The following is a 19,745-nucleotide window of genomic DNA, read 5'->3' as shown; positions in this document are numbered from 1 at the left end:
CAATAACCTTTCCCAAGCCTGCCAGCTTTTACTGTTTATCCATAAAATTTACAGAAATTACATTTTATGGATGGACGGTGTCATTTTATGACTTTGTGGACAAAAATGTGAAATGTAAACATTCGATATCACACCTCCATGCAATTGATTATTTGCGTGGGTCAAAGGCAAGTCTACGATAGTCAGTAACTCATTCTTTGATACGATAAGTACTTTTAACTGTGTAACATTTTCTGTCATCATTGGAATTGAATTTAAAGTCAGGATAATAGTTCTTCCATGTGAATCTTATGTGTCAACAGGCTGTCTCTGCAAATACTTCATTCTGCTCTGTTCACTTGTTGTAATTTAACCCATATACTTTGACCATGTGTGGACTAATTACGTTCATTCTATATGTGTGTGTTTTTTTTACCACGCGTGTAATCTTTGTTCACGAGGTTGGTGGCATGTTCATTTAATGGTTTAAGACTTTGTGTGTTTTGACATGTTTCAATGAAGTGTTTGAATGCCTCGAGTGTTTGTTATAATTTTATGTGATGTCCAGTGATCCAGGTTCCTTTCGATATCTCAGTAAACACTAAGACATTTGTTCTCAGACATTGTCATATGCTGTATTCCTATTGCCAAATTCGTGAATAAATCCAACAAGAAACCATACTTCCAGGCATTGAAAGAATCAAGTTCTGATGATTTTCCATGCATACTAAAATCAAGAAAGGGAGAAAATTTTGCCTTTTACACAGTATGTGGGTGTGATATTAATATTGCACGTGGTGGAAGAAACAATTTAAGTAATCATGTGAAGTGTGGTAAACATGTAAGTTATGTTAAATCGAAAGGAGATAACGAGAAAATCAACACCTTCTTCGACAAGTCTGGAAATGTTGACAGTGACATAAATAGGGTCGAGTGTCTGTTTACTTCCTTCTTGGTGGAACACAGTGTGCCCTTAAGTGCGGCTGATCATGCTAGTGCTTTATTTAAGGTGATGTTTCCCACATCAGAAGTCACAAAGAAATATAGCTTTGGTCACATGAAAACAACATGCATTGTAAATAAAATGGCAAAAAATGCTTCCTCTGAATTTGTTAAGTGCTTTCAGAACAGACCATTTTCTTTGCAACAGATGGAATCAATGATACGAATGTCAAGTTGTATCCTGTTGTTACATTCTATGGTATTCTTTGGGAAGAAGTAGTGAACACTATGCTATCCATACTAGCATTAAACAGGGGCTCGACAGAGCAAAACATAAATAACCTGATGTTATCACAGCTGAATTCTCATACCATACCAAATGAAAACTGTATGATTTTTCTGTCCCAACATTGTTCCTGTTATGATAGAACACAAAAATTGGGTTTCAGAAGTTCTGAAGACAGTTCAACCAGGTATTGCCATTGTAGGTTGCATTTGCAACCTGATTAATCTGTTGTTGTGGTCTTCAGTCCAAAGACTGGTTCGATGCAGCTCTCCATGCTACTCTATCCTGTGCAAGCCTCTTCATCTCTGAGTAATTACTGCAACATGCATCCTTCTGTATTTACTCAGTGTATTATCTCTTGGCCTACCTCTATGATTTTTACCCTCTGCACTTCCCTCCAATACTATATTGGTGATCCCTTGATGCCTCAGAATGTGTCCTACCAACCGATCCCTTCTATTAGTCAAGTTGTGCCACAAATTTCTCTTCTTCCCAATTCTGTTCAGAACCTACTCATTAGTTATGTGATCTACCCATCTAATCTTCAGCATCCTTCTGTAGCACCACATTTCAGAAGCTTCTATTCTCTTCTGATCCAAACTATTTATTGTCCACGTTTCACTTCCATACATGGCCACACACCATATAAATACCTTCAGCAACAACTTCGTGACACTAAATATATACTTGATGTTAACAAATCTCTCTTCTTCAGAAACGCTTTCCTTGCCATTGCCAGTCTACATTTTATATCTTCTCTACTTCGACCATCATCAGTTATTTTGCTCCCCAAATAGCCAAACTCATTTACTACTGTAAGTGTCTCATTTCCTAATCTAATTCCCTCAACATCACTTGATTTAATTCAACTGCATTCCATTATCCTTGTTTTGCTTTTGTTTAAGTTCATCTTATGTTCTCGTTTTAAGACACTGTCCATTCCGTTCAACTGTTCTGCCAAGTCCTTTGCTGTCTCTGATAGAATTAAAATGTCATTGGCAAACCACAAGGTTTTTATTTCTTCTCTCTGGATTTTAATTCCTACTCCGAATTTTTCTTTTGTTTCCTTTACTGCTTGCTCAATATACAGATTGAATAACATTTGGGATAGGCTACAAACCTGTCTCACTCCCTTCTCAACCACTGCTTCCTTTTCGTACCCCTCGACTCTTGTAACTGCCATCTGGTGTCTTTACAAATTGTAAATAGCCTTTTGGTCCATGGGTTTTATCCCTACCACCTTCAGAATTTGAAAGAGAGTATTCCAGTCAACATTGTCGAAAGCTTTCTCTAAGTCAAAAAATCCTAACATAAGTTTGCCTTTCCTTAACCTACCTTCTAAGATAGGTCATAGGGTCTTCATTGCCTCACATGTTCCTACATTTCTTCAAAACCCAAACTGATCCTCCTTGAGATCAACTTCTACCAGTTTTTCCATTCGTCTGTAAAGAATTTGTGTTAGTACTTTGCAACTGTGACTTATTAAACTGATAGTTCAGTAATTTTCACACTTGTCAGCCCTGCTTTCTTTGGGATTGGAATCATTATATTTTGCTTGAAGTCTGAGGGTACTTCGCCTGTCTCATACATCTTTCTCACCAGATGGAAGAGTTTTGTCATAGCGCGCTCCCCTAAGGCTAAAAGTAGTTCTAACAGAATATTGTCCACTCCCAGGCCCCTGTGTGAACTTTGGTCTTTCAGTGCTCTATCGAATTCTTCACACAGTATCATATCTCCCATCTCATCTTCGTCTATGTCCTCTTCCATTTTCATAATATTAGCCCCAAGTACATCGCCCTTGTATAGACCCTCTGTATACTCCTTTCACCTTTCTGCTTTCCTTTCTTTGCTTGGGACTGGTTTTCCGTCTGAGCTCTTCATAGTCTCTCTAATTTTCCTGTAGGCGGCATCTATATTACCCCTAGTGATAGAAGCTTCTACATCCTTACATTTGTTCTCAAACCATTCCTGCTTAGCCATTTTGCACTTCCTGTCGAGCTCATTTTTGAGATGTTTGTATTTCTTCTCACCTGCTTTATTTATTGCATTTTTATACATTCTCCTTTCATCAGTTAAATTCAACATCTCTTGTGTTATCCAAGAATTTCTATTAGCCCTTTCTTTTTGCCTACTTGATCCTTTGCTGCCTTCACTATTTCATCTCTCAAAGCTACCAATTCTTCTTCTACTGTCTTCCTTTCCCCTGTTCTTGTCAATGCTCCCTCTGAAACTCTGTACAATTTCTGATTGTTTCAGTTTATCCAGGACCCATCTCCTTTAAGTCCTACTTTTTTGCAGTAGTTTCTTTAGTTTTAATGTACCATTCACAAACAATAAATGGTGATCAGTGTCCACATCTGCTCCTTGAAATGTTGTACAATTTAAAATCTGGTTCCTAAATGTCTGTCTTACCTTTATATAATCAGTCTGAAACATTTTGGTGTCTCCAGGTCTCTTCCACATGTACAACCTTCTTAAACCAAGTGTTGGTGATGATTAAGTTAAGCTGATTAATCTAGCAGCTGAGAAAGATGCTGGTAGATTACTACTTTAAGTGGATGAGGTCCTTGTTGATGCGTTTTATTTCTTAGAGAAGAGTATCAAAAGAAAAAAAAGTCTTCAGAAATTTCAAAACTTGCACAATAAAGAGGTAAAGAAAATTCTGAAACATGTATGTACCAGGTGGTTACCTTTAGGCAGATGTTTCGAAACTTACTGAATCAGTGGGAACCACATCTTTTCTTCAGTGAGGAAGTAATATTATATACCCAAAGAATTTCTGCAAGATTGATATCTTACAGAATATCTAGAGTTGAACAAAGTGGATCCAAAAAGTATCACAAGAAGAGAATTCTTGATTCTGCTCCTACACATGCTCCTAAGAGAATAGCATGTTCTTCCAGATGTGACAAACTCATCCTAAAAAGTAAGACTTCTGTTATAACTTGGGAGGAAAAATTGTTTATGTTCCTGTCCTCAAACTTGAACAAGGCCTTTGGTACTTTCCTTCCTGTGGCTATTCCTGTTTTGGACAAATTGAATGTTGGCCTTCACACTTCTTCCCCCCCAAGTTCACTTTTTGTTAGAACTTGTAATGGATTTGTTATAGCAGTTGTTCACCGAATTTGTTAAGCGTGAAATTGTCGAAAGCTCCTCATTGCTTGAAATTGAATACAACCTGATTCAAAATCAGAGAAGTGATGATGAGTTAGTTATTGGCATTCAGACGAAAAACATAGTGAATGATCTCCAGGATACAGATAAATCCCTTTTCTTTTCATCAGTGAGAAACTACTTTTGTACTGCCTGTGACTACATCATCAAGTTTCTACTCAACGATGATGTTTTAAATCATGCTCAAGTTGTTAGGTTGGACCAAACTGAAGATGAACATTTTTCTTCCATTTGTTTTTTCTTGGAAAAGTTCTCTTTCATGTTATGCAAGGCAGTGAATGAAACTACAGATGAGGTGGTGAATGAGCTTCAGAGGCAGTTTACAGATCTTCAAGTAGATGACACTTTGGCTGTAAATCGAGATTCCATTTGGGCACAAATATAGAGAATTCTTGGAACCAATGGACTTCTTAAGTATAACTGAATTTCTATAGTAATGCTCTCTATTCTTACCCATATCAATGCAGAATGTGAACGTGTTTCAGCCTTGTGAATAAAAATAGAACAAAGTTCAGATCATCCATGTCCAGTGAATCTGTGGAGTCTTTCTATTTTGAAGACCAGGAGTTCTGGTCCCTGTTATGACAAATTTTCTCAAGTCTTTTTGCAGGAAGCTAAAAAGGCAACAGCTATGACTTCATATTCAACTAGCAAGTGATTTGCAATGTGTGTTACATTATTTCTTTCCTTTGTTACATTAAATAAGTTTCATTGTGTAAAGCCTTTTAAGTTATTGCATATCTGCTTAATTTATCAAGAAAGTCCTGTTATGTACACTCCGAACCAATATTCACCATGCCTGCTGCTGTTTAATGTGGATTTCTTCTTGATTGTTATGTTCATCTACAGATCATTGGCCTATGATGTAAGTAGATGTGATTTCATTGAAGTATCATGTTTAAAGCATTAATTATCGTATTTTGTTGCCCAGAAGTATTATTATTTTCATCAAGCAGGGGATGTTGCAAATCGATTTTTTTGTCGTGCATGAATTTTACTGATAGCCTTTTTCAAAAGTTGGCAGGTACCCTGTTGCTTAGAATGCCGTGAATATTTGACATTTAATGAAAGACAATTCCGTTTTCCACCTTGGCTGCTATGCAATCACTTGTATCTGTCATTTCTATACATTTGCAAGCTGTTGTAGTGTAAAAAATAAGGAAAGGTACACACTCGTGAAAATGACAAACTGCTGAAATCAGTTGAGTGCGAAATAAATGACAGTGATTGTATAACAGTGGAGGTGAAAAATGGAATTGTCTTGCATATAAAAAACACCTTACAAGGCAAACTCTGAATTACAAAACCCACTTGTAAGAAAATTCCCCTTTTAACAAATATTTACATTGATTGTGGCAAAACTCCCATAAGAACAATGACGTTCCTCCCCACTGTCCCATTTTTAACAAGCCCCGCTTTAAGAAAACTTCCATTTTTCAGGAATAAACCTGAAACACTCTGCAAATTCAAATCCACTTTTTATGCAATTCCGCAGATGTCTGTTTGAGTTTCTGATTTCTTTGTTTCACACAAGTCATATTTTGTGTTACGTGACATAGTAAATGGTAATTGTCTCAGTCAGTTGGCACATTCCGTTGGTCATAGTCATTAACTTGACTTCTATTGTATTGATACAAGCTGATGCACTGGATGATACAGGAGGAGATTTACACCCTGCCTAGTATGACCTGACATCACAATTACTGATTCTACGAAGTGTGAAAAGTGTAATTTTTAATTGAATTGTCAAAATTGTCCATTTTGTGAAGTTATGAGCTGTAAACCTAGAAATCTTACAATTCAGCAAAAGCTGACAATCATCCTGAATATCAGGGACAATTTTAATATAAAACTTTTCGACATGACAACGAAATAAGATTTAACACCATCTGCATGTACATGTGTGGCATACCCAGAAAATAAGTAAGCGTTCTTGAATGCTGAAGCTATTGCTTCCTGCATATCCAAAAGCAAGACCATTCATTTGTCTGCATGTGGTGATATGGAAAATATTCTTTTAAAGTGGGTTCAAGGAATGAGAAGTGACAGCTCCTGTAAATGGAAACATGTTGTGAAAGAAGGCTTATGAAATTTCCATGAAGATCAGTGTTGGAAATTTCAGTGCATTGAAAAGCTGGCTGGATTGTTTTAAAAAAAGTCATGATCTGTCATTTCAAAGTGTAAACAGAGGAAGTGATGTTGTGGTCTTAGAAAGTGTAAACTATTGGAAGAACATTACATTGCCACAACTGATACAAAATTATGAGCCTACAGCCATTTTCAACACTGATGAAACCAGAATCTTTTGTAATTTATGTCCTGCAAAATCATATTCAATTAACACAACAGACTGTTTTTAAGGTCCACAAAGACTGATTGCAGTACATCAGTTGCTGTTGAAGACAGCATTGTTCTAGAAGAAGAATGGAGTAGGATCACTGACATTTCTGAAAATGTGTCATTCCAGAAATTTGTTTGTTGTGATGATGACATCCTTACTTTCAAACCAGAAATTGATGCAAGTGAAATGTGCAAAATATTTGTGAAAGAACACTGAGTTAGGAGCTGATGAAGATGATGACGATGAAAACAAGACCATTCCACAAAGTTTTGCTGCTACTATGCAAGGGCTGTTATCCTCAGCAATTTCATTTCCTCTTTTAATGTAACTGAATCAGTTCTAACTGTAATGACAGCTTCTTTCAGTACAATGCACTGGAAGAACAAATAAACAAATCTTCTTGATTTAAATAAATAAATAAAGGATGTCACCAGAATGAGATTTTCACTCTGCAGCGGAGTGTGCACTGATATGAAACTTCCTGGCAGATTAAAACTGTGTGCCAGACCGAGACTCGAACTCAGGACCTTTGCCTTTCGCAGGCAAGTCCAACTGAGCCACCCAAGCACAGCTCACACCCCGTCCTCACAGCTTTACTTCTGCCAATATCTCGTCTCCTACCTTCCAAACTTTACAGAAGCCCTCCTGCGAACCTTGCAGAACTAGCTCTCCTGAAAGAAAGGATATTGCAGAGACATGGCTTAGCCACAGCTTGGGGGATGTTTCCAGAATGAGATTTTCACTCTGCAGTGGAGTCTGCGCTTATATGAAACTTCCTGGCAGATTAAAACTGTGTGCCGGACAGAGAACTTGCCAGTGAAAGGCAAAGGTCCAGAGTTCGAGTCTCGGTCCGGCACACAGTTTTAATCTGCCAGGAAGTTTCAAATAAAGGATGTGTTCTATGAAAAGTGTGCTGATTAAATATTGACCACATTTACATTTGTAGCACAAGATATGGTAATTTTGTAATTAAATAGCACTTATATCACCTAAACATGCCAGATTATGATTCTGGGTCCCTCCTTCTGTTTACTCTGGTAAAACCCCCATGTAAAGGAAATCCTTTTTAAGGAAAAAAATATTTGTGTCACAGAAATTTGTTAAAAATAGGTTTTACTCTGTGTTGACATTTAAACTCATTATGTGATTTTAGTTTCACTAGTCACTTCTCCTTCTTTACCTTTCTGTCACATTTGCACAAGTTCCTTCTCCCATTTGCTGTTTACATTCAGACTTTTCTTTTATCTGTGTGTGTCTATAACTACTTCCTCACCCCACCCCACCCCCCCCCCCCCCCCCACCCTCACCCCAGCCACACAGAAATTTCGAGCAGATTATAGCTGTAGTGCTGGTGGTAATTTAGCTGCCCCAGCCACACAGAAATTTCGAGCAGATTATAGCTGTAGTGCTGGTGGTAATTTAGCTGTTCAAGGACCATTTTTACAATGTTATAGAAATTGGGAGCATCATACAAGAAAAAACATATACAGAGACATAAAAATGTACACAGATATGTTTAAATACGATTGGTCAGCCAATGGGGCATGGTCTTGTTTGAGGAACCATCCCAACACTTTAAATGGTACAGGCCATGAATTTATCTGGACTCTTTAACTCTTGTGAGCGACACATCCCACAACTTGACTTCACAGATTCTATTCTAATTCAGTAAAGGCCAATAGGATGGATTTGCCTCAGGTGGCAATATCAAATGTCATGCTACTTTAAATATGGGGAGAATTCTTGTTTCTTGAATTTCTGTATTGTGCATCTGTAGTCTGTTAAGATGGTGTTATCAGCACTGGACAGAGTTTGAAACAGACCTTTTTGTGGGCCTCCATTTGGCTTGCTATTGGAATTCTGCATTACGCAGATTTGTGGGGCATTTGAATATGAGAGTGGCCTGATGTTGGACTGCATCATAATGGCTCCAGTCAACCACATCTGATCACTTCAAGGGGAGATTACCATATTGTGTGCCAAGCACATTGTAACACCTTCACATCCACACCTGCTATAATGGCCTTCCAGCAACCTCTATGTTATCCCTCACCATTCATCAGAAACTAACCGCAGCCAAACTAGAGATTCACTGTCTCATGCATAGGCTTCCATTAACACCACAACACAGGCAGCTTGAGTGGTGCCGTAACTGGGAAACATGTGCTGCTGATGAATGGCATTGTATTATGTTCAGTGATGAATTACAGTTCTATATTACCCCATATGACCATAGTTGAACATTGTGGAGACCTGGGGAGAGGCCCCTTTCTGCAATGCTTTAGAGAGGTCCAGCAGTGTTATTACTGGTGTCATAGTGAGGGGTGCCATTGGGTTTGACTTCAGGTCGTGGCTGGTAGTGATTGAAGATTGGTTGGTTGGTTGGTTTGGGGAAGGAGACCAGACAGCGTGGTCATTTGTCCCATCAGATTAGGGAAGGATTAGGAAGGAAGTCAGCCGTGCCCTTTCAAAGGAACCATCCCGGCATTTGCCTGGAGTGATTTAGGGAAATCACAGAAAACCTAAATCAGGATGGCTGGACGCGGAATTGAACCGTCGTCCTCCCGAATGCGAGTCCAGTGTCTTAACCACTGCGCCACCCCGCTCGGTAGTGATTGAGGGAACTCTGATGATGGCAAAATGGAATGTCATGGACATCATGTCTCCTCATGTGTTACCTCTCTTGTGACAGTATTGAGGTGCCATTTTTCAACAGGACAATGCTTTTTCACACATGGCACTTTTTTCTATGAATTTTCTGCGTGATGTTAACGTAGTCCTCTGTGCAGCAAGATCCCCATATGTGCCTTGATAGGACACGTGCAAGATCGGCTCAAATGTTAACTCTGTCCCAGTGCCAATAACCAGAATATCAACAGTTGTTGGCCAGCTTGCTTCAGGAAAGGATATGATAGTTTTATAACCCCTGTCCCAACTGAATCAGTGCATGCGTAAAGGCCAGAGGAGGTGAAACATCATACTGATAAATGGGCTCACATTAGCAAGTTCTTTGTAAATTTTGCCGAATATTGCAATCTCTGAAATAACTTCACATGCCCTTCCTGTCAGTGAAGTATGTTTCCATTTTGTCCTCCTCTTCTGGTTGCTGCCCTTTTTTCCCCCAAGCAGAGAATTTGCCTGCTGTCCAGTCTGCACTCATCCTCACAACTGGTAGGTTCTTCACTCTCTGGGATTTGAGTGAACTGCTCTCCTTCCTTACCTTCACCAACCTCTCCCTATTTCCTCTGCAAGGAAGGAAATAATGCTACTGAAAATTAGAATATTTATTAAGTTCTTGTAATTTTATGTCTATGTATCAGCAGTACTCACTTTTGTATCCTGAAGGTGAGTACTGACCATCCAACTCTGTCTTCTTGTAATTTGATAAATTTTATTCCCATTTGTGAATCTCTGAATGTATTAAGATTTTAAATTAGATCAAGCCTTTCTAGATCAAGATACTGATACAGCTAAATTAATATATTATTTTAAGTTGATGAATGGTTGTTAAATTTTAATTCTTCTGTTTTGTTTTATGTCTTCATTGAATGATTTCTCATTCTATTGAGCTTTACACGAGTGTATAATCAACATTTGTCATGTTTATTTTACAGTATGAAAACTGCCTAAGAAAATTCTACAAGTATCACAATGTCGAAGTGTTGCAGTATCTAGCTAGAGCCTACTTTAAGGCAGGGAAGCTGAAGGAAGCAAAAATGACATTTCTTAAGGTAACTAAAGGTCCTGCTTTAATGATTAAACTTGAATAGGTGTAGTAAGTTCTGATAGGGTTAATTAGAAAATACGATTACAAATTAAAGTGGGAATGTTCAGAGTAGATAAAAACATATATTAATAAATGACTCTATTCCAGACATTATAGAGATTTAAGTGTAAGTGCAACAGATGATAATGAGACACTGAAGCAGTTCTTGTCCATGAAATAGTTGTTTGAGAAGCATGTGATAATAGTACCAGTATTTAGATACTTTTGTGTGTATCACATATTTTTAAATGTCCATAGTTTTTTTTATTTTAAAAGTTTAAATGTCTTGACTTGGCACACAAGTGCCATTGATATCAATGAAATGTTGATTTCTTATGTTGATACGTGTGTAATAATGTGATTAAAATGTCGTCTGGTTCCTGTCAGCTGAACATATTTCCTGTTTGTGCCATACAGCACAGTCACTTTCGAATCACAGAAAATTTTCATCTTAACTTGACAGCAATACAGAAGGGGGGGGGGGGGGGGGGAGAAAAAGAAAAGAAATTCGGGAAGGTGCTGAAAGGTACTAGCTTGTGCTTCTAGTACTCTCTCAAAGTCTGAGATAAATACTCTTCAACCAAGAGAGAGTACATTGCAATTGTTTGGGCCATCTACATGTTCCAGCAGTATTTATTTGGCAAATCGTTCAATGTTGTCATGGGCCACCACACTCTATGCTGGCTGACTAGCCTGAGGGATCCATTGGGTTGACTGACAAGATAGGCACTGATGCTTCAAGAGTGATATGCCACAGTGATATACAAAAGCAAACACAAAGACTACCTTTCAAGGAATCTGGCAGAACACAGCAGTGTGAGTGAAAAAAGAGACTGGTAATCCTGACATGAAGAACACTGATAGCATACAATCTCATATGCAAGTGAAGTGACAGAAATCTCTCTCTCTCTCTCTCTCTCTCTCTCTCTCTCTCTCTCTATCTATCTATCTATCTATCTCTCTTGCTGTCTTTCTCTGTGCCTTCTTTTTTGAGGCTCTGCAGGCTGTGTTGAGTGTGAGGCAGTAACTATAAAAATCAACAAGGTCAGTGAACATTCATTATTCAATGTACTGCAGATATTATTTCATTACTTATAATGAAGAGATGATACATTGCAGTTGAAAGGACTGAAAAGCCTGTAGAGTACCCCATCATGAAGAGAGAGACAGAACAATGCATCTGTGAAATTTGCTATCAGCTAAGAACTGTTACCCTAAATGAGATACTCAGTAAGGCATTCTACAATATCAAATAGGATTCACTGTTCTCATAATGTGTGTAAGAAAACAATCCTCGGAAACATCTTGTCATTATATTGATGAACTAAATTTCTCAAGTACAATGTACTTCAGGTACTATTCTATTTTGCACCATAAAGGAAAAGATAGTGCATAGCAGATGGAAGTGATCCATTGTAATTATGTGATGAATTAAACTACAAGTAACATTGAAAAAAAAAAAACAAGTATCAGAAAAAGTAGCCAGAAAAACTGTAGCTCATGTGCATCTGGGTGTGATGTTTGAAGGAAACCAATCTGGAGGACAAATGTAATCGCAATGATGATGATTTTCTCATACTTCCTAGGAATGATCGTCGTGGAGACAGAAATGAAAATACGAGTTCATATGAGTCAAGGTACAAATCTTGATATAATTTTTATAAATTTGTTTCTTCCTAATGATGCCTTCTTGATATGCTAATGTGCTCTTCTCTCATCATCTAATGAAGTAATTTTTCTCCAGAAGATAGTAGAAGAATATGCTTCTCAAAACACACTAGGCACACTGTATGTTGCTGCAGTTGGTATCCTGAAAATATTTCAAGACTTCAATAACCATGTGTGCATATTTACCCATTGTTGTGAAGTTTGTTTTGATGTTTTGTGAGCTTTTTATACCACAGTGGTAGAGTTACAGCTCACCATTTCAATTTTTCAGGCTCGACGTGTGGCTCCGCAGGATACAGTACTCCTGTATAATATTGCCCTTGTGCTGCAGAGGCTTGCTACCCAAATTCTGGAAGATCAGAAGTCCACTTTGGAGACAGTGTTGCAGGCTGTCCATGAGCTTGGACTATCACACAAGTACTTTTGATTCCTATTATTTCTCTGAGTATTGATTCTGTGTACAAATTAAGCTCAGAATAATATTATCATGTAGCAGAAGTGATTAAGTGCCCTAATCTTAAAATGAGAAAGTGTGGATGTGAAATTTTCATGTTATAGATTGTTGTATTTTTCTCAGTTTGAAAATTCTTGAACTGTGAAGATGCCTTAAATTTGACAGGATGAAACAGGCATTCTTGTGAAACTTCCTGGCGGATTAAAGCTGTATGTTGGACTGGGACTTGAACCTGGAGCCTTGATTTTAATGGCCTGTGTTCTTACCGACTGAACATCCAGGCACAATCCATACCCTGGTTCATGAATTGTGCCTGGATAATTATTGATGTGAGCACTGCTCTTGTGCTCTTGAAAAGACAGTGTTTTGGTCTCGAGTCCTGGTCCAGCGCCTTTTTTTAATCTGCCTGTAAGTTTCATAACAGTGCATGCTCCACTGCAGATTGAAAAATTCATTCAGGGTGAGGGTGTTTTTGTTGAGGGGGGGGGGGGGTTAGTGGGGAATATGCCAAGTCAGACTGCTCTCTTCCAAGAGAAAACTATAGGCTTTCTGGGTAATCCCGTACAACAGGCATATGTAGGGTCAGGAGATCCGTCATTCTGGCCATGGCTGTTAAATTTCAGCAATTCCATTATACCCATTCTGAGATTAGTCCGAATTGCAAAGAGTTATTTTCATACTAGGTGGTTGGTTAATGAGTTAAAAGTATCATAATAATGAGCTCTGGAGTATTAGATCTGCATTGTCATATAGGTTGAGGTTCTAGACACACTGATTGGTGTCGTTGTCTGAGTGGTGGCATGGCACACACAGCATCTCTCTCTCTCTCTCTCTCTCTCTCTCTCTCTCTCTATCTATCCCTCTCTCTCTATCTATCCCTCTCTCTCTCTCTCTCTCTCTCTCTCTCTCTCTCTCTCCATACCCTGCCCCTTTGCTATATGAATTTTAGTGCCTTGCAGGCTGAGGATTACATTTTTAACTGAACGGTTAAAGAACATTTTTTCATTGAAAATTCTGAGCATCTGCATATTTTGTATTCAAATGAAGCATAATAATCTAAAAAACTTTTACTAGGAAGTTCCATTGAGGTTTTCTGTGCAATGCTTATTCTGCTGTATCCCGTTTTAGGGTTATTTTTTCCTCTGTCCCTCCTGTATGCAACTAATTCTTTTTGTCAGGGTTGGATGATATTTTTGTGAGTCTTTCCGCCACATGTTGTTGAAAGCCTCAACCTGTGAATAATGCAGGTAATTTGCCATCGGCAAGTCCTAAATTCATAACTGTTAGTAAAATGATACATTTTCTGAATGAATAGTGCCAAATGCCTTTTGCTAAAAGTGAAATACTGATTTTGCAAAACTGCTTTTCCAAGCTTGTAACCAATAACCATAGGTACCAGTATCTTTACTGCAATAATTCCTGTGCACAGTTTGGTGAATTCTGTTAAAAATTGTCTCTGTATAGCAGAGAATTCTACACATTCTTTAAAGGAATTTCAAACTGACATCTGTCATTAATACTGCCACATGTTTACTCCCTGCACTTAAGGCTTCCTCATGTGAGTCTCATTATACCTGTACTGTGTTGAACATATCTGCTCAAAACTGTCATTCTTTTTTTCCTTCTTCCACCTTTCCTCCCAATATAAATTTTTTGCCCCCTCTCTCTGCCTCACATTTCTACTTCCTCCAAATGGCGTAAATATAGAATCTTCTATGTTTTTGTGGTTTTCTGTAAACAAATGGTACGAATTTGATTTCTTAAAACCAATTTGATATTTCAGATATTTCCAGTACTTATCAGTACATGGAGATCGTTTAAGATATGATGTTAACATAGCAGCACAAGAAGCTAATAAGTGTCAAGATCTGTTGTCACAAGCTCAGTATCATGTGGCACGTGCCCGTAGAGTAGATGAAGAAGAACGACAACTGCGTCGCAAACAAGAAGAAGAGCGTGAAGCCTTTAGGCTTAAACAAGTTGAGGAACAGGTAGGAGGCATAGTTCAGAAGTTTTATGAACAGTCATAGATCATTAACACTGTAAAATGAAATGATAGTTTTTAAAAAATTCTATTTAGACATTGAGATCAGTGTGACAAGATTTATTGTGTATCCATATTCTCTTTTTAAATGGTTGGTTAATCTGAATGATACGTAATCAGATACATTTTCCTGCCTTAAAAGTGTTTACTTAGCAGCAAGTGCCTTGTGGATATAATGCGATTGCAGAAATACTGGAAAATAGATGTAGTCTGACAATGGCTGGTGTCTGAAAATTGAGTTTCTTGAACTGACATTTACTATGCAGAGTTACTATACAGTTTACTACAGGCATTTTAGTGATAGTACCTACAATATTCCAGGAGTTGGTTTTTATTGGTTACCTGTTTTATTGTCTGACAGAAAAAACTGGAAGAAAAAAGAAGGTTGGAAATGGAGGAGATGTTAAAGAAACGCCAAGAGTTCAGAGAAAAAACAAAGAATGCACTTCTCTTTGGTGAGATGCCAGCTGAAAAGCCTGGAAAGAAAGGAAAGAAGAAGACTGATGTATATGTTTCAGATTCGGGAGGAAGTGATGGAGGGAATGTTGATAAGGAAATCAATCGTGAGAAAGGAAAGAAACGTAAAAAGAAGTGAGTAACAATTTTTCTCTCTGTAGTTAAATTTGGTCCTTACTTACAGAGCCTGATATTTTATGTGGGTATTTAATACACATTGCCCATGGGAACCATTACATCTACAACCCTGATGTAGGGTCTATATAAGCGGTAAGGTTTTAAACTTACTGCATGTTTGTAGTACAAGAGGTTTGGTACTGCTTGCAATGTAAGTGTTCCTCTCTGTGAACTATTATTTTTATAATTTTCCAGCATAGTGAGTTTTGTATGCATTGTCTGAGTGTTTTATCAAATAATTTCACTTTTTGTGAGCTTTAAATATGTTTGCTTTTGAATTATTTTGCTGCAATCTATATAGAGGTATAACAGACCTCATTAATGACAGTATTTCTTTTAAATGGTAATTTTAGTTCATACGCATTTAAATCATAGGCTTATCTGTGTCAAAATGAGTACTGGAACTGCAGCATATGGGTAAAAAACATATATTACAAAGAATATACACTGCACAGTTGAAATGAAAGTAATGTTTTATCTGTGTAGTTATTTGATTCTATCTCGCTGCATTTTCCCTTTTTCTGTTATTGTTGTATATTCTTCTGCAGACTGACTGCTCTTGATTGACAAAGAATCACGCATGTTTTTGATATTATTTTGTCATTTGACAAAGTGGTCAATTGACTTAAGTTGGAGTCATTAATCCAATATTTAAATAGGATACCCTTTACATATAGGCTAATATTTATCTAATAATTCTCTTACTTCTTATGAACATCAGCAGAATGAGGTTCTAGAACTCCGCATTATGTTTCAACATTTTATTTAAATAATCTTTCTTAAGATGGAATTGGAATTACATTGTTATTTCTGTGGAACAGTAATCTTGATGGAGAGAAGCGAGGCCGGAAGAAAGGTCCTGGAACAAAGAAACGGCGTGATAAACATGCCAGAGATAACAGCTCTGGATCTGATGAAGATCGTCCGAAGGCTCCAAGGGGTCGAAAGCCACGGAAGGTGGGATAACTTTTATGTAATGATATATTTTCAAACAAGAAACAACTTTATGCCAATGTTTCCCTTTGACAAAAAATACACTCATGAAAATATATATTTCATTGGAAACTAGGCTATTTTTATATCTATTTTCTGAGGTTTTATCAAATTGAAATATATTACAGACTTTGTACAAAATAGTCAAATGTAATTAGATTTAGGTCACAGATAATTGATAACCCATCTCTGTGATTTCTTACAAAATAATGTTTTTTATAGGAAAAGGAACCAAAACCAAAAGTTAGAAAGGCAAAGAAAAATGACGATGGAATTCCAGCTAAACTTAAGAGCCGTATTGTATCAAAAGCTACAATTTCCACCAGCGAATCTGACAGTGACAGTCACCAGTTAAAGATTGCTAGTGGGTAAGTTTTGCTGCTGATTTGTCCATAGCTGTTTGAAAAAATACTGCAGTGATATACTGCTTGAGTCTGAGTGCCTTCTGCTGGAAGAGCAACACATGTATACCAGTTGATTTTTTGGCATCGGATATCGATACCTGAAAATTTAAGAAACTTGCTAGAGTTGTCCAGTTATAGTGCACTAGCTTTGTGAAATACTCTGGGGTGACCACAGTAAAATTAAAGCTTTCTCATCAGTAAATTTTTGAGAGGTTTCCTTATCCAGTTAGGTGGATGGCCATTGTGTGTAATTTAAATTTATTTGCAAGGCTGTTATTTCAAACTCCTTGTCTGTTCTTCCAGGTTAAACACTTTCCATGATTTCCCTAAATCACCTAAAGTGAATACAGGGATGGTTCATCCAGAAGGGCTAGGCCAGTTTCATTTTCCAACCTGAGCTTGTGCTTTCTCTCTTATGAGCTCAACATTGATAGACTGTTAAACTGTGAACTTCCTAATTTTCTTCCTTTTTTTTCATTTATATTCGTTGCACAACCATCGTACTTACAGAAGTTTAATAAAGTCAGCTACTGGCAATACAGTTTTCTCTGTTACTAGCATCCGAGTAAGTTAGTAGATAATTAAAATACAGGAATGAAAAATAATAGCCTGAATGCAGAGAATATTAAGATTAAAGATTTAAGATTCTTTGACCATTGCTCTCTTACAACAGAATAGGTCACGCCACCAAATAAGATACGGATTACGAGCATTTTTCTATAACAAAATTCTTCTAACAAATGGGTACTGTTAAATCATTATTCTTAAAATTTAAGGTGATGCCAGAGAACCTTTATGCCATAAAATAGATACCCCAACACCAGTTAAACTGTAACTTTACGCTGGTAGAAGGGCATGAACTGTCTTTTTAAAAATTGTAGGTATGCTGTTTTATATGAACTGTGTTATGCTTTACTGTATTAATATCCAGTATATTTCTTATGTTGTGATTTTGGATGTTCCTGAAAATGCAGTTCCAAAGTTTAATTTCCTGAGAGTAACATTCCATTGAGTTACTCATGTTATTGTCACTAAATTACGGGAAGAAGTTAGTACTGTTCACGAGTTCCAGCATAACTTCAACAGATAGTTTTGAAATTACACTATATCCTTGTTTTACAAATTTTCTTCAGTTAGCAGTTCATTATACTGCTTTCTACACTGATTTTCTTGGCATTTTACAGTGTCTGCAAAAATGTACAGAAGCTAACTAACAGGAATGGAAAGTGTTACACCATGAAAAATCAGTCCAAATTAATCATATTTTCTGAAGTTATTCATCAGATAACAGATATTAAATGATAAAAGTTCCATTATATTAGGAAATGATGTCCATTATAAGTATCAGTAGTAGAATGAAGCATGATCACCAGAGCCATGTTTCCTTTGTGGGTTGGAAGCGAACAACCTCTGTCATCATGAGGAATTTCTTACATGCCTGAAACACATGCTGTATAGGTTTGTGAAGACTAATGGCTGGAAACTTCCCTATGCGTTCTATCCATGCATTAAGGGTGAAAAATCAGGGGACTTGGCAGGCCAGACTAGAACCTTCAACATCCTCAAGGCATTTTTGTGTGAACTGCAGATTGGGGTCTTACAATATCCTGCTTGAATTACCATTTGGTAACCTTGTTATCCCCCCCATGAACCACGGACTTTGGCGTTGGTGGCGAGGCTTGCGTGCCTCAACGATACAGATAGCCGTACCGTAGGTGCAACCACAACGGAAGGGTATCTGTTGAGAGGCCAGACAAACGTGTGGTTCCTGAAGAGGGGCAGCAGCCTTTTCAGTAGTTGCAGGGGCAACAGTCGGGATGATTGACTGATCTGGCCTTGTAACACTAACCAAAACGGCCTTGCTGTTCTGGTACTGCGAACGGCTGAAAGCAAGGGGAAACTACAGCCGTAATTTTTCCCGAGGGCATGCAGCTTTACTGTATGATTAAATGATGATGGCGTCCTCTTGGGTAAAATATTCCGGAGGTAAAATAGTCCCCCATTCGGATCTCCGGGCAGGGACTACTCAAGAGGACGTCGTTATCAGGAGAAAGAAAACTGGCTTTCTACGGATCGGAGCATGGAATGTCAGATCCCTTAATCGGGCAGGTAGGTTAGAAAATTTAAAAAGGGAAATGGATAGGTTAAAGTTAGATATAGCGGGAATTAGTGAAGTTCGGTGGCAGGAGGACCAAAACTTTTGGTCAGGTAAATACAGGGTTATAAATACAAGATCAAATAGGGGTAATGCAGGAGTAGGTTTAATAATGAATAAAAAAATAGGAATATGGGTAAGCTACTACAAACAGCATAGTGAACGCATTATTGTGGCCAAGATAGACACGAAGTCCACGCCTACTACAGTAGTACAAGATTATATGCCAACTAGCTCTGCAGATGACGAAGAAATTGATGAAATGTGTGAGGAGATAAAAGAAATTATTCAGATAGTGAAGGGAGACGAAAATTTAATAGTCATGGGTGACTGGAATTCGACAGTAGGAAAAACAAGAGAAGGAAATGTAGTTGGTGAATATGGAATGGGGATAAGAAATGAAAGAGGAAGCCGCCTGGTAGAATTTTGCACAGAGCATAACTTAATCATAGCTAACACTCGGTTCAAGAATCATAAAAGAAGGTTGTATACATGGAAGAATCCTGGAGATACTAGAAGGTATCAGATTATATAATGGTAAGACAGAAATTTAGGAACCAGGTTTTAAATTGTAGGACATTTGCAGGGGCAGATGTGGACTCTGGCCACAATCTATTGGTTATGAACTGTAGATTAAAACTGAAGAAACTGCAAAAAGGTGGGAATTTAAGGAGATGGGACCTGGATAAACTGAAAGAACCAGAGGTTGTACAGTGTTTCCGGGAGAGCATAAGGGAACAATTGAGAGGAATGGGGGAAAGAAATACAGTAGAAGAAGAATGAGTAGCTTTGAGAGATGAAGTAGTGAAGGCAGCAGAGTACCTAGTAGGTAAAAAGACGAGGGCTAGTAGAAATCATTGGGTAACAGAAGAAATACTGAATTTAATCGATGAAAGGAGAAAATAT

General features: G+C 37.7%; 1 protein-coding gene across 1 annotated transcript in view; it reads left to right on the top strand.

Annotated features, from left to right (window-relative positions):
* LOC126187596 (RNA polymerase-associated protein CTR9 homolog) overlaps positions 1 to 19,745 on the top strand; it is a 108,127-nt gene that overhangs the window by 73,813 nt on the left and 14,569 nt on the right. Inside the window, exons 13-18 of the mRNA XM_049928783.1 lie at positions 10,337 to 10,453; positions 12,428 to 12,573; positions 14,394 to 14,601; positions 15,016 to 15,245; positions 16,109 to 16,244; positions 16,503 to 16,648. Coding sequence (XP_049784740.1) covers positions 10,337 to 10,453; positions 12,428 to 12,573; positions 14,394 to 14,601; positions 15,016 to 15,245; positions 16,109 to 16,244; positions 16,503 to 16,648 — 983 coding nt within the window. The remainder of the gene's footprint in view (positions 1 to 10,336; positions 10,454 to 12,427; positions 12,574 to 14,393; positions 14,602 to 15,015; positions 15,246 to 16,108; positions 16,245 to 16,502; positions 16,649 to 19,745) is intronic.

The sequence above is a fragment of the Schistocerca cancellata genome, chromosome 5 (assembly GCF_023864275.1).
Source record: "Schistocerca cancellata isolate TAMUIC-IGC-003103 chromosome 5, iqSchCanc2.1, whole genome shotgun sequence".
In the NCBI taxonomy this organism is placed as follows: Eukaryota; Metazoa; Arthropoda; class Insecta; order Orthoptera; family Acrididae; genus Schistocerca; species Schistocerca cancellata.
The sequence above is the reverse complement of the archived record's forward strand: the minus strand, read 5'-3'. Positions and strand labels throughout refer to the sequence as shown.